The 15104-nt window shown below is 47.3% G+C and overlaps 1 protein-coding gene across 1 annotated transcript in view; it reads right to left on the bottom strand.

Annotated features, from left to right (window-relative positions):
- Positions 1-1832: 1832 nt before the first annotated feature.
- PHF6 (PHD finger protein 6) overlaps positions 1833-15104 on the bottom strand; it is a 79437-nt gene continuing 66165 nt past the window's right edge. The window contains exon 10 of the mRNA XM_082264638.1: positions 1833-1962. Coding sequence (XP_082120764.1) covers positions 1836-1962 — 127 coding nt within the window. The 3' untranslated portion in view covers positions 1833-1835. The remainder of the gene's footprint in view (positions 1963-15104) is intronic.

Here is a 15104-nt window from a genome sequence, read left to right as displayed (position 1 = left end):
AAATGGAACAACGAGAAGCTGATGCAAGCCTATGGAATCCATCTGGGATTACAAAAATAATCTGTCTGTCTTTCTGAAAGAAGCAGTGAGAGAGCGAGAGAGAGACTCACAGCCCCCTCAGGATTAGGACAATGGGATATTTCCTAATTTCTCTTTGATGAACTGGAGACAGACACAAGAATGATGTTCTGGTTGCGGTGAAAGAAACTACATTGAGCCCCACATGAGGCCCCTTACTGACCCATCTAAAATGGTAGGCTTACACACAGGGTGCAACTTTATAAAGGCAGGCAGTGAGGGAATGCAGACTGCTCTGGACCTAAAAAGAGTTTAGCCAGTTTACTAGAACACAGTCTGGAAAGAGCCCAATGAGGAACCCAGTGCTGGAGAGCTGCAATCAAAAGAGACCAGCTCTAGTAGGGTGTAGGAAAAATGTCTAGATAGGAAAGGAAAAAAAATGTTTTTGAAAAATAAATGGTGCTAGCAATAAATCAGTCATTTACATTTACATAAGATGTCTATTCTTTTAGGACACAAGCAAAGAAACTGAGGCACACGGTAGTATGAGGGAGTCTCCTGTGCTTGCGTGTCCAGTCCTCCATAAGCTGCAGTATAACCTGAAGGTGAAATACTTCCTGAGTCCCTTAATGGACAAGAAAAATGTAGCTATACAGCTTGCTTTTTTTTTTTTTTACAAAAAGGTCAACCCAAGCAGTGGTATGACTCATTTCCAACCTTACTGTAACGAAAATAAAAAGGTCATAGTCAAAATTAATTAAATTCACCACTGCAGTTACAGATATATTGATGAATAAGGATTTGACTGTGCAGTGTAAGTCATATGTAGCAACTCCTTTATAGCTTAACTTGTATACCATTCAGTGAGAGATCAGAGGACCATTTCACTGGAGCAGGATCATACCACCCAAGCCCTTATAAGTTCTGAATGTGTAAATGCTGCAAGTCAACTGCAGCACTCTCTCTACACCCTTATGATCGCTTAGATCAGTGGTCCTCAAACCCTGGCCTACAGGGCCCACTAACAGGCCAGATTTTCAAGATAACTGAAATACATCCCAGGTGATATCATTTGCTGCTCAGTAATTGCAGTACTCTAGTCTGCATCTCCCCAAGGTAATACCTAAAATCTGGCCTGTTAGTGGGCCCTGTAGGCCAGGGTTGAGGACCACTGGCTTAGATGACACCATCACACACAAACAAAAACTCAACATTTCAGGATTTATTCTTCCCAGAACAAGAAAAGAGTGAAAAGCCCTAGGCTCTGTCACAATATATGATCTTAGAGTTGTGTAGTCATAAACATGTACAATATTGCTGTACCAGACAATAAGGGGAACCAAATTCAATGACTGTCTCAAACAAATACCTACATTTTACAATTATTTCAACAATGTGAAATCATGTAGGGGAAAAAACAAAAAAAAAAAAAAAAAAAAACACAGGTAAACGAGTTTATGAGACTGGCAATACCTGTTGTGGGTCAGAAAAAGGAACCCTGCCACTAAGTGGAAAGTAAACAGGTCAACCAAATTTTTTTTTTTCTGGGTTCAAGAATATTAAAAGAATTGTCTATTTAAAAGCAACTATTAAAAATATGAAAATTAGCATGGAGAAATAAAATATGGAAAAGAAAAGCCCCAAAACAAGTTTGTGTGGATTGATGAATTCAGATCATCTTAAAACCAATTGCAGCTTTTTTCCATGTAGAAAAATGCTTGGTGAAAAAAAAATATCTTTCCCATTTTTCCCCACAGTCCTTTCTACAACTGTAGATAAAAGCGTCCATGGATGGTATGTTCCCAGGAACCCCCCCTTCAGTTTCCATTGACTTGCTGTGGAGTGTTGTCATGTCCACCTGTCGTGTTCCCTTTACTCCTGCTCTCACGTTCTTCATCTTCCTCATCTCTTTCATCATTGCCACTGTGATTCTTACAATATAGCCTGTTAAAGAAAAAAAGAAAACATTTAAAACAATTACGGCTTTTAAAAGAATAAATGGATGTGCCCAAAATATTTTTCCCCTAAAATTGTTAATGTTTATAACATTCGTTTTTTTTCTTTTTACACTGTTCAATGGTCAATTTTTATAATAGCTCAGATGATTTTGAAGTGGCACTTAGGCCCCCTACTCCCTTTGTACATGCCCATCACTATGACCATTTTAGGAGGGCTGCATGAGAGTCAGATATGATAAGCAAGGTGTTCTAAAAAACTGATGAAAGGAAAAAAAGGCGCTGCAGGGAAAACTAAATGGACACAAATTGGCTCAACTCACTAAGCTATAAAAACACGCAATTTGCGTAGAAATTATTAATTTTCTGACACGGGACTAATTTGTAGCTCCCACTAACTCCAATTGTTGATCATAATGGTAACTACAGCAAAATTAGGTTTAAAGCTTTCTGAATCAAGTCTGGGAGTCAGGGCCGGTACAAGGGGTGGGCGGGAGGGACAGCTGCCCTGGGTGGAGTGTGGAAGGGGGCGCCAAAACAATCAAGCATCACCTTTTTTCTAAGCTTCTGTGTTCCTAAAGCATGTCCAAAAGCAGAGTCAATAATGCGCCCATACCTTCTGCAGGCTTCCCGCCCCTTGCTGGAAAGGAGAGAAACCCTCTCCCGGGCACAGGTTTCCTATGGCTGGCTGGATCGGAGCAGTGAGAGCTCCAGTATAGGTGGGCAGTGCAAGCAGACAGCACTACACTGCAGCCTCGATCACTGCTTTCTGCCCAGCAGACATCGGAGACTGAAGATAAGAGACAGATAGACTGCATTTTCTCCTCCTGCGAATCCGGACCTGTCCTGTTTTACACTGTGCAATGCTGTGCTGTAAGCCTGTATTGACCCTTGCAGTGCAGATTTACTAAAGAGAAAGTAAAATGTTTTAAATAGGTTAGGAATATACTGGGACTTTTCAGGCTCCACATACTGTAGATGTATTCCACATAAACACTATATCTTAATAAAAATCATGCCTTTTAATAAGATATAGTGTGTATGTGGAATACATCTACAGTATGTAGAGCCTGAAAAGTCCCAGTATATTCCTAACCTATTCAAAGATTTGACCATAAACAAGTGATATGTTGCAGCCCAACTCCAGCAAAGTGAAACAGTCCACCCTTGCAGTGCTGGGAGAAATAGCCTCATGTATACTTTCTCCAGCCAGCTGCAGCGCTCTCATCTTCCACCCAAAATCTCAGCATATACCATACAGGAACATTAAAGTGGTTGTAAACCCTCTCTTTTAACTGTACCTATAGGTAAGCCTTTAATAAGTCTTACCTATAGGTGCTATAAATATTTCCTAAGCTTGCACCATTTAGGAGATATTTACTCGTAATTCAGCCGATCACGTTATCGGCGCATGCGCTTTGAAGGAACAGCCACCCATGCTGTTCCTTCAGAGCCCTGTGCCGTGATGTTATCGCACCTCCGGCCAATCAGATGGCCAGAGGACACGAACCAGGACGGCCGAAACATGGTCTGCCATCCTGTCGCTGAGCGGGCGGCACTACGGGGGCTTCGTTTTAAGGTATTTCATAATGAGCTAGTATGCGATGCACACTAGCTCTTTAGGCCTTTGTCTTACAGGGTTTTTTTTTTTTTTTCCCCCATTTTTGTGAGACGAGTTCACTTCCTCTTTAACCCTGTATGGTATGATGAGGCTGGAGTGTGACCACAGCCAGTCACAGTTTACCCCGGAGCTCCCGAAGACCAATCACAGCACTGGAGAGAGCCTACTGCAGCAAGGAGTAAGGCCCCTTTCACACAGGCGGACCGTTCAGACTCGCCTGTCTGTTTTTATGGCGGATCTGAAAGGTCACCCCATGTTTTTATGGCGGATCTGAACGGTCACCCCATGTACTGTATGTCTATGGGGCATCAGATGTCAGCGAAGACATGTCCGCTGACATCCGATCCGTTAAATCTGGACGGATGGAAGCCCTATTTTCCATCCGTCCAGCGGATCGGATGAGAACGGACAGACGCTCCATTCCCATGTGATTCCCCCATAGAGATGTATGGGGACATGACAGCTGTGTGTCTGCACACAGCGCAGAGAACAGCTGTCATCCTCCTGCTCAGCGGGGGATTGGCGGATCGATCCCCCGCTGACATAAACGGAGTCTGTTTGACGGACTATATGTGTGAAAGAGCCCTTAGGTAAAGCTGGGTACACATGGATCAAAATTAGTTCGGTTCAGCAGGGACTAGCTGAATTTTGATCTTTGTGTGGCCTTGCCTGTTAGACAGAAGCCGCCTGTTAGATCAGCTTCTAGAATGGGAGCCTGCTGGAAAACCTTATTCGATCAGCAGCTTGCAGCCAATCAGCTGCAATGCTGATCAGTGTATTCTGACAGGGAAGAGTCCCCACTGTCAGAATATGTCTCGTGGAGGGGATTTCTGCATCCACCTCTCGTGTGGATGGATGAATCTAAGTATTTTTTTTCAATACAGCCAACTGGCTGAACCAAAAAAAAACCTATGCATGTGTGCCAGTTTAAGTGCCAGATCACACTATTGCGATGCCAGACATTGCTTGTGATTTGCACCGCATTGTCGTGCAGATCACATGCGATGTCTGTGCAATGTGATTTCAGCCATACAAACTTTAGCTGAAATTGCATCGCATTTGCACAAAAATGGTGCAGGGCCCTTTTTTTGGGTCGCACTGGAATCGGATTGCATGAGTGTTCACACCTATGCGATCCAATTCCTGCACCATTTCACAGTTGGCACTACGATCTGCGAACCAATCTGGAGGGGTCATTAACTTTACATTGACACCCCCCAGAGATTTGCAAATATCAGTGCAAAGCGAGAACTGGTACTGAATAGCAGGGTTTCCCGCATCACACCAGTGTGAACAAGGATAAAGTGGTTTTACCCTAATCCTCTGCTTCTAGAATAAAAAAGTCCCATGCACACAATGAGAATATCAAACCATTTTTTTTTTTACATGCTAGTGTTCGGAATATACTGGGACTTTTCAAGCCCCATTGCAAGGGCTGATGTGTTTTTTTCCTGAAGTTGGGATTTAAACCTTTAGAGTGTTAGTATGTATGTATGCATGCATGCATATATGAAATGCCTCATAGGGGTAAATTATTCAGTCCTGACCTTTGCACTCTATACATAGGTGTAATTATCAAGTGTGGTTATCAGGCATGGGTAAGATGACTGGTCATGCACAACCCGGGGGGGGGGGGGGGGGGGGCGCAGTTTGGCATGTTCGCCCTGGGCGCTGGATGACCTTGTCCCAGCACTGCTGGGAGTAATCGGGAGACAAATCTCACATCTTCTAAAGGTTGTAGCTCCAGCTTCGATAAAGGCTCGTACACATGAGAAAAATTCGGGCAAGATTTTATGATAGAGTGCGCACAACTTTCTACGGCCAATTCCAACCGGCGAAAAGGGACAAACTCCAAAATAATTTTTCATACGGGAGGAGAACAAATTATTTTCACTTAAGGTGTACTGTTTTCATATGCGAAAATCAGAAAATTAATGACTGCACATGATCAGAAACCAACCCCCCCCCCCCCCCGCCCCAAAAAAAAAAAAAAAAAAAAAAGCCATGTTGTACGAGAGTTTTCGTACGAATTTTCTTTCATTGTTTCCGATCTGCTGAGAAAAAGCGGATGATCATTCCCCCGATTTTCTTATAAGGTGTATCCCACTTAAGTGTGTAACTGCTTTGTCTAAGCAACATTAAAAAGGAGAAGTTCACTTTTTGGAAAAAAATAAATGCACATTTTTTGCAGGCAAAAACTTAATTTTTGTAAAATCTTACCGTAAAATTCCTTTCTCTGAGTCCGACAGTCGCCACCCACTCATACAGTCTTCACCAATGGGGTATTGCTTCCTCACCGCAGGAGTATCTAGGCATAAGACTTGTTAAGAACAAATCATCTACATAGTCAAACCCATGGGGGCTGTCCCACTGGTCCAATACCCCCCTGCAATAGCCATCCCAACTCAGTTTGGCCGCAAGCAGTTAAGTGTAGAAAAACCCCAAAAGAGGGCCGGGGGCGGCGACTGTCGGAGGACTCAGAGAAAGGAATTTTACGGTAGAGATTTTACAAAAATTCAGTTTTCTCTTACGTCCGCCGACAATCGCCACCCACTCATACAGTCTTCACCAATGGGGATGTCCCAAAGCAGTGTAGACATGAGGGGTGGGCAACGCAACCGTCAGAAAGGCAACGCAGTACCCACATCAGAGAAAGGAACCTTACCATAACAGCAAGGGAACCTTCTGGGCAACAAAAAGCTCAACAGGAGCAACAACCCAGGAAAGCAAAAAAAAAAACAAGGGGTAAACAACCCCAACAGCCAGGGACCCGCACAAAACCAGGGTCCCCTACGGTACTGACTCACAGAGAACTTTGTGGCCAAAGGAGGCATCAGCTGACGACCAAGTCGCAGCCTTGCACACCTGGGCCACCGAGGCCTGATGCCAGAAGGCCCAGGACGTACTCACCGATCTGGTAGAGTGCGCCTTGACAGGGAAGGGCGGTACCCGTCCCTTCAACGAATAGGCCTGAACAATTGTATGTCTGATCCATTTTGCAATGGTAGCCGCAGACGCAGCCATACCCTTCCGAGGTCCCTCAGGAAGGACAAAGAGAATCTGATTTCTGAAAGGATTCGGTCGACGACAGGTAAACCCTGATCACCCTAACATCCAAGGAATGCAGCGCAACCTCCTTAGGATGCTTAGGATTCGCACAGAGCGAAGGTAAAACAATGTCCTCATTGAGGTGAAAATCCGAAACCACCTCCGGAAGAAAGAATGGATTAGGTCGCAAGACCACCTTATACCTATGAACCACCAGGTAAGGGGAGCGACTAGACAACGCCACCAACTCCGACACTCTGCGAGCAGAAGTGATCGCCACCAGAAAGGCAACCTTTTTAGACAGCAGAGGTAACGAAATTTCCCTGATGTTTTCAAACGGGGAACGTTGTAATACGGACAGAACCAAGTTCAAGTCCCATGGAGACAAGGGCTCTCTCCTAGGAGGGGCCAAGTGACGCACACCTTGAATAAAGGTGCGAATCAAAAAATGAGATGCCATAGGGCGCTGGAAAAGAACAGCCAGAGCAGATACCTGGCCCTTAATCGTGGCAAACGCAAGGCATTGGTCCACGCCAGACTGGAAGAAAGCCAAGACTATCGCCACCGAGTATGAACGAGGAGAGAAACCCCTGGACTCACACCAGGCAAAATGAGCTTTCCATGTACGGTAATAAATCTTACCAGACAAGGCTTATCTAGCCTTGATTAAAGTAGGAATGACCTCTGAGGAGAGACCCCTGTCTCTCAGGACCTGGCTTCAACAGCCATGCTGTTAAAGCCAGCTACTGTAAAGCAGGATGGAAGATCGGTCCTTGAGACAGTAGATCTTCTCGCATTGGCAGCCGCCACAGAGGCTCGACGGCCAGGTGAACGATGTCCACGTACCAGGACCGGCGTGGCCAGTCCGGCGCCACCAGAATCACCACTGTTGGTTCCGAGACCAACCTGCAAAGGAACCTGGACAACAACTGAATCGAAGGAAAGGCATACATCAGACGATACTGATGCCAAGGCACCACTAGCGCATCCGCGCCGTCTGCCAGAGGATTGCGCGTTCTTGCCACTAACCTTTCCACCTTGTGGTTTAGCCGAGACGCGAACAGATCCACATCCGGGGACCCCCACTTGGCACACAGCATTTGAAATACCTCCGGATGCAGGGGCCATTCCCCCTGGTCCAGGGTCTGGCGGCTCAGATAATCGGCCTGCCAGTTCTCTACACCCGGAATATGAACTGCCGATATCGCCGGGACATGAGTCTCAGCCCAAGACAGAATACTGGTTACTTCCTGGGCCGCCCGGGCACTCCTGGTGCCCCCTTGGTGGTTGATGTAAGCCACCACAGTGGCATTGTCCGTCTGCACCCGTACAGGACGGCCTTGAAGACGATCCGACCAGTGGAGCAGGCACAGCCTGATCGCTCTCAATTCCAAAATGTTTATCCGAAGGGAGGATTCCTCCACCGACCAAGTGCCCTGGGCAGACAGATTGCCCAGAACGCCACCCCAGCCCGACAGGCTGGCATCCGTGGTCATCACTGTCCACAGAATTGGTCGGAAGGATTTTCTGTCCGACACAGCCGGGGACTGATGCCACCACAAGAGATCCATTCTGGTCTGGCGACTCAGAGACACTCTCAGGTCCAAGGACTGAGGTAGTCTGTCCCACCTGGTTAGGATCTCCGCTTGGAGAGATCGCGTGTGAAACTGTGCAAATGGTATCGCCTCGAAGGCCGACACCATCAATCCCAGGGACCGCATACAGGTCCTGATTGACGAGGATTCGTTGTCCCTGAGGGACCTGACCTCGTCCTGTAGGGTCCGGAGCTTGTCCTCCGGTAAGAACACCTTTGCTCGAGCAGAGTCCAGAACCATCCCCAAATATGGGAAACGAACCGAAGGAGACAAGGTCGACTTCTGAGCGTTGATGGTCCAACCGAACTCCTGGAGTGTCTGGACCGTAGTGGACAGATAGCGCAGCAGGGTCTGACTGGCACTCGACCTTTAGCAGGAGATCGTCCAGATATTCCAAGACCGTAATGCCCTGTGCCCGCAACAGGCCCAGAACAGGAGCCAACACTTTTGTAAAGACCCTTGGAGCTGAAGTGAGACCGAAAGGTAACGCCACAAACTGGTAATGATCCTCCGCGATAGCGAATCGGAGGTACCTCTGATGACCCTCGAAAATGGGGATGTACAGATACGCATCCTTCAGGTCCTTAGAGGCCAGGAATTCTCCCGGATTCAGGGAGGCTACCACCGAGCGAAGAGATTCCATGCGGAATTTTTGAACGCGTACGAAGCGGTTCAGAGCTTTTAATTTCAGAATCGGACGCACTTTGCCCTCCTTTCTGGGCAGTGAACAGATTTGAATAAAACCCCCGAAACCTGTCCCGATGAGGCACCGGGACGATAACCCTCTGGGTGAGGAGATCCTGTACCGCTTGATGCAGGTCTTGTAACCGCCCTGGGGTCAAATGAAGATTTGAGGGAAAGAATCTGTCTGCCGGCCGTGAAAGAAATTCGATCTTGTACCCTGACCGAATGATTTCCTGAACCCACTTGTCCGTGATTCAGAGCAGCTAAGGTTGGAGGAAACCATGCAAACGTCTCCCCACCCCTGAAACGGATGAGGGCGCCCCTTCAGGCAGAGGCGGACTGAGCCGCCGCCCCAGCTTGGCCGGATTTTTGTTTGTCTTGAAGGCACGAAAGGACCCCCGATTAGGTTTAAAGGAGGGGCCCCGCTTGCCTCGGAAAAACTTGCCCTTAGGATTCTGGGGCAGCAGAGTGCTCTTGCCCCCAGTGACTCCTTTAACCAATTCATCCAGGGAGTCTCCAAAAAGGCGAGACCCCGCATAGGAAATATCAGCCACCGTCTTCCTGGATTTCTGGTCAGCCAACCAGCTTTTCAACCAGATCAGACGACGGTTAATCACCGTGACACTGGACAGGCGCGCAGCTAAAGGGGCCTCATTTAAGGCCGCATCGCACAAATACATGAACCCTTGATAAATCTGGTCCACCATCTCCACGGTAGTGGGGGGGGGGGGGCGGCAGAATCAGCCACGAGTGGGCGTCTGAGCACCTTGGTCCAATCCGCCACAGCCTGAGCCACCATAACAGAGGCAGAAATAGGTTTTAGCATGGAACCTGCCACCATGTGGGAATGTCGGGCAAGAGATTCCAGCCTCCTATCAGTGGGATCCCTAAATACCAGAGAGTCTTCAGCAGGAACCAGAGTAGCCTTGTTCAATCTGGCTACAGTGTGATCCACTTGAGGAGCCACACACCAGCATGCAACCGTAGTAGACGCAAAAGGGTAAAGAAGTTGAAACTTTAGGCACCACGAAGGTGTGTTTCAAATTGCGCCATAGCTCATTCACCGTGTGATGAAACTCTGCGGGGCAAGGAAAAACCTGCGCCATCTTGCGGGTCCTGTGTGTACCAAAAGAGGACAAAATGCCCGGAGGATTGGGCTCATCCTCTAAATGTAGTGTTTCTTTGATGGCAAGAATCAGCGCATCCATAGCTGCGCGTTCCTCTGGCGTCCCAGGGGGGGAATCATCCACCCCTGCAACCTCCGTCTCCCCCTATGACTCTTGCGGGTCCTGAGAAGAGCGAGACCCTGAAAGGGGCACGCTACCTAGAGCAACCATGTCACATTCAGAATCAGAAGAAAAAGAAATCCTAGGCCTTTTTCTAGCAGCACGTTCAGTCATCAGCACATCCATTTTGAACACCAAAGTCGCCACTACAGCAGCCAAATTAGTTAGGGTAGAGGATTCAGAGGAACCTGAATTCCCCCACCAAAGCTGGAGGGAATTTGCTGTCCTGGGATTCCATTGCAAAGAAAATAAGTTTTTTTTTTTTTTTAATATGGTACTGGCCCTTTAAGAGCGCCGCAGACCCCCGCAGCACACCGCTACAATGACTGTAACCACAGACCCCCCCCCCCCCGCAGGGACAAACTGAAGCCAGGAAGATTGCACAAGGTAGGAAAATAAAATTCTCGGTCGCTCCTGAGAGAAAGAAGGAAGTGATGTCACCGCCGGAGGCTGAACTGAGGCTGTAGGCCAAGGAAAAATGGATGCCTATTGAAAGTAATGGGAGGCTTCGGTAAAATGGCCGCCGACATGTGCTCGGAACGATCATTTGCCACACACAAGATGGCGCCGCAAGGCGCCAAAATACACTACATATCATGCTGTATAAGCGCCCATAGTGAAGCCAGACATGCTGCCCACACCTAAAATGGCAGACCGGCGGTTTTTAACCTTGCATCGGTCGCCGCACGTGTCTGTACCTCCAAGCACCCTAAAGTGACAGTAGGAGAGGGACCCCCAAAACCCCACACAGCGCTGGCTGTGGGAATAAACCCCCGCAGGGACCAGGACCAGGGAGCCCAAAACGCACAGACATACGGGACACCACAGATACACAGGACTGCCGGCCCCAGACAGAGGCCCCACACAGAGTTTACTTACCTGTACCCGATGGCGTGGGGTGCCTCATACCAAACGGGAAACCGCCCACCCTCAGATGGCAGGGGAGTGCCGTCCGCAAAAAAAAAAAAAAAAGACGCAGGACACTAGTAGTGCACGGACGAACCGTTGCTGTGTCCAGTGAGGTAGCCACCTCACAGGCTGCATCCCTGAGGACAGGGATGGGTCGTTGCGAGGCCAGGGCGAACATATAGCCTGCTAAACGCTCGATGGCAGGCTGGGATTCAATCTGACCCTCTGTCCTGGAGAATCAGGAAGATCAGTCCGATTGCCAGCTCCGCAAACGCCGTCGTCATCCGAAGATCCGACTAACTATCGCTGACAAAATAAACAGCTAGCAATGCAAAGAAAAAAAAATGAAATTTTCAGAAAATAAACCATAAAAGAAAAGAAGAAGGCTGAGACTGTAGCCCCAGCACAGGGAAACCCATCTACTCCTAAGCTAGGCAGAAGACAGACTGAGTTGGGATGGCTATTGCAGGGGGGGTATTGGACCAGTGGGACAGCCCCCATGGGTTTGACTATGTAGATGATTTGTTCTTAACAAGTCTTATGCCTAGATACTCTTGCGGAGAGGAAGCAATACCCCATTGGTGAAGACTGTATGAGTGGGCGGCGACTGTCGGAGGACGTAAGAGAAAAAGGCTTTTTGTGAGCCTGTAAAAAACAGGAGTTTTTAACCATGGCCCTCCAGTTGTTCAGCAACTACAATTTCCAACATGCCTAGTCATGTCTGTGAATGTCAGAGTTTTACAATGCCTCATGGGATGTGTATTTCTGCAACAGCTGGAGGGCCGTAGTTTGAAGATCCCTGCTGTAAAGCATTGCACCAGCGATTAGCAGGTCTCCAGCAGATCTGCCAGTGTATTTGCTTGCCCGTGAATCTTGTACAGGTAAGCAGATACACTAACAGGAAGCATGAATCAACTACTACAGCGCTGTGGTAGTTCATTGAAAGCTCAAAGCCGACAGCCGCAAAGGCCGATTAACCTTGTAGTTTTCCAAGCACAGAGCTCTATCAATTTGTAAAGCGTCTGGGTGGGCAGAGCCCCGCCCAGCCACATTTTTTTTTTTTTTAAATGGTGACAGCTAGCTGGGAGGAAGAAGAACCCAGCTAGTGGTCACAGCAGGGATCAGAGAGGTGTGGGGGCCAGTCCGTTCGTAACATGTTACACCCTGAATATGGTCTAAAGTGGTTTTTCAGTCACTTAAAAAAAAAATCACCAGCTACAATTACTGCAACTGCTGACCTAATAAGACACTTACAGTGGGTACGGAAAGTATTCAGACCCCCTTAAATTTTTCACTCTTATCACATGGTCCTAAGTATTCAGACCCTTTGCTGTGACACTCATTTAACTCAGGTGCTTTCCATTTCTTCTGATCATCCTTGAGATGGTTCTACACCTTCATTTGAGTCCAGCTGTGTTTGATTATACTGATTTGACTTGATTAGGAAAGCCACACACCTGTCTATACAAGACCTTCCAGATCACAATGCATGTCAGAGCAAATGAGAATCATGAGGTCAAAAGGAACTGCCTGAAGAGCTCAGAGACAGAATTGTGGCAAGGCACAGATCTGGCCAAGGTTACAAAAAGATTTCTGCTGCACTTAAGGTTCCTAAGAGCACAGTGGCCTCCATAATCCTCAAATGGAAGACGTTTGGGACGACCAGAACCCTTCCTAGAGCTGGCCGTCCAGCCAAACTGAGCTATCGGGGGAGAAGAACCTTGGTGAGAGAGGTAAAGAAGAACCCAAAGATCACTGTGGCTGAGCTCCAGAGATGCAGTCAGGAGATGGGAGAAAGCTGTAGAAAGTCAACCATCACTGCAGCCCTCCACCAGTCGGGGCTTTATGGCAGAGTGGCCCGACGGAAGCCTCTCCTCAGTGTAAGACACATGAAAGCCCGCATGGAGTTTGCTAAAAAACACCTGAAGGACTCCAAGATGGTGAGAAATAAGATTCTCTGGTCTGATGAGACCAAAATAGAACTTTTTGGCCTTAATTCTAAGCGGTATGTGTGGAGAAAACCAGGCACTGCTCATCACCTGTCCAATACAGTCCCAACAGTGAAGCATGGTGGTGGCAGCATCATGCTGTGGGGGTGTTTTTCAGCTGCAGGGACAGGACAACTGGTTGCAATCGAGGGAAAGATGAATGCGGCCAAGTACAGGGATATCCTGGACAAAAACCTTCTCCAGAGTGCTCTGGACCTCAGACTGGGCCGAAGGTTTACCTTCCAACAAGACAATGACCCTAAGCACACAGCTAAAATAACGAAGGAGTGGCTTCACAACAACTCCGTGACTGTTCTTGAATGGCCCAGCCAGAGCCCTGACTTAAACCCAATTGAGCATCTCTGGAGAGACCTAAAAATGGCAGTCCACCAACGTTTACCATCCAACCTGACAGAACTGGAGAGGATCTGCAAGGAGGAATGGCAGAGGATCCCCAAATCCAGGTGTGAAAGACTTGTTGCATCTTTCCCAAAAAGACTCCTGGCTGTATTAGATTAAAAGGGGGCTTCTACTAAATACTGAGCAAAGGGTCTGAATACTTAGGACCATGTGATATTTCAGTTTTTCTTTTTTAATAAATCTGCAACAATGTCAACAATTCTGTGTTTTTCTGTCAGTATGGGGTGCTATGTGTACATTCATGAGGAAGAAGAATGAACTTAAATGATTTTAGCAAATGGCTGCAATATAACAAAGAGTGTAAAATTTAAGGGGGTCTGAATACTTTCCGTACCCACTGTACCTCTCCAAAGATCCAGCGTTGCGTACTCACCCGGGCTGTTTTTTTATCACTGGTCATCGGGTCTCTGGCACCGCCATGCTGAGTGTGGGAAGCCTTGTTGCCCACTCCCAATGCACGAGCCGCACTCCGCTGTGTGAATGATACCACAACGTTCTGGGACCTGCAAATTTGTCCCAGAAGGTTGCGGGGAGGGGGTAAACTTTTGGTGGAATTGTCTAGGCTGGCCATTTCAGTGAAAGTATGGAGTGGATCTTTTATTAGGGTTGCAACGATCACGGTTTTCACTGACGAGTACAAGTACTGATACTTTCGGTCAAGTACTCGCCAACACAGAGTACCGATACCTTTACAGTGCGATTTAAGCCCATACAATATGAATGGGCTCAAATCGCACTGCAAAGAATCGCATGCGATTTGAACAGGAATGCAGTGTGATTCCTGATTGAATTGCATGTGGTTTCCTGCACCACTCCTGTGTAAACTCAGGCTGAAGTCACAATGGCTGATGATTGATGAGGCATAAACACAATACAATAATTTTTGTTCAAATATAAACAATGTGTCCAGTAAAGATACCAAACATGTCATGATTTTAAAAAAATTGTACACGCCTCTGGAATGGCAACTACGGTACCCAAGATCAGCATCATTATCTTGATCATCATCTTTGTGTTATTTCAAGGTTTTTAACTTTTTAATTTTAGACCCGATTCCACCTCGGACCTCCAAGGCAGCACTGAAACTGCCACGAAGATAGGGGAACAGATTTTCCTTCATCCCTTCTGCGGGCAGCTGACCTGACTGCTTACAAACAGCAGCGGTCAGTTGAGGAAGGGGTGGAGCTGTCCTTCCAAAACCCTGCAAAATTGGGTTGCTGTCAAGCCTCTTGATCACTCATCAGTTTTAGACCAAGCTGGTTTAAACAAACTATTACCGTCACTAATCCATATACCCACTGTGAGCAGCAGCATGACTATGATTCCCATTCTTTTCCCAGAACAAAATTGAGTTAAGTGCTGCTCAGCCATTCACAGGAAACTCATTTTCGAAGTATGCTGATATGCTGATTGGCTGGGGTGGAGATCATAACCTCATTTACATATCCCTCCACCTCAACTAAACAGAGTCCCTGTCGTGCTGTATACCATATGTAGCAGATACTGCATACATCGCTCACAACAGGAGCAGGGCCATTTTTTATGCCGAGCAAAAGGGGCAGCTGCCCTGGATTCCATCC

Source organism: Pelophylax lessonae, assembly GCF_965119305.1.
Source record: "Pelophylax lessonae genome assembly, chromosome: 7".
NCBI lineage: Eukaryota > Metazoa > Chordata > Amphibia > Anura > Ranidae > Pelophylax > Pelophylax lessonae.
This window is presented reverse-complemented; position numbering and strand designations above follow the sequence as displayed.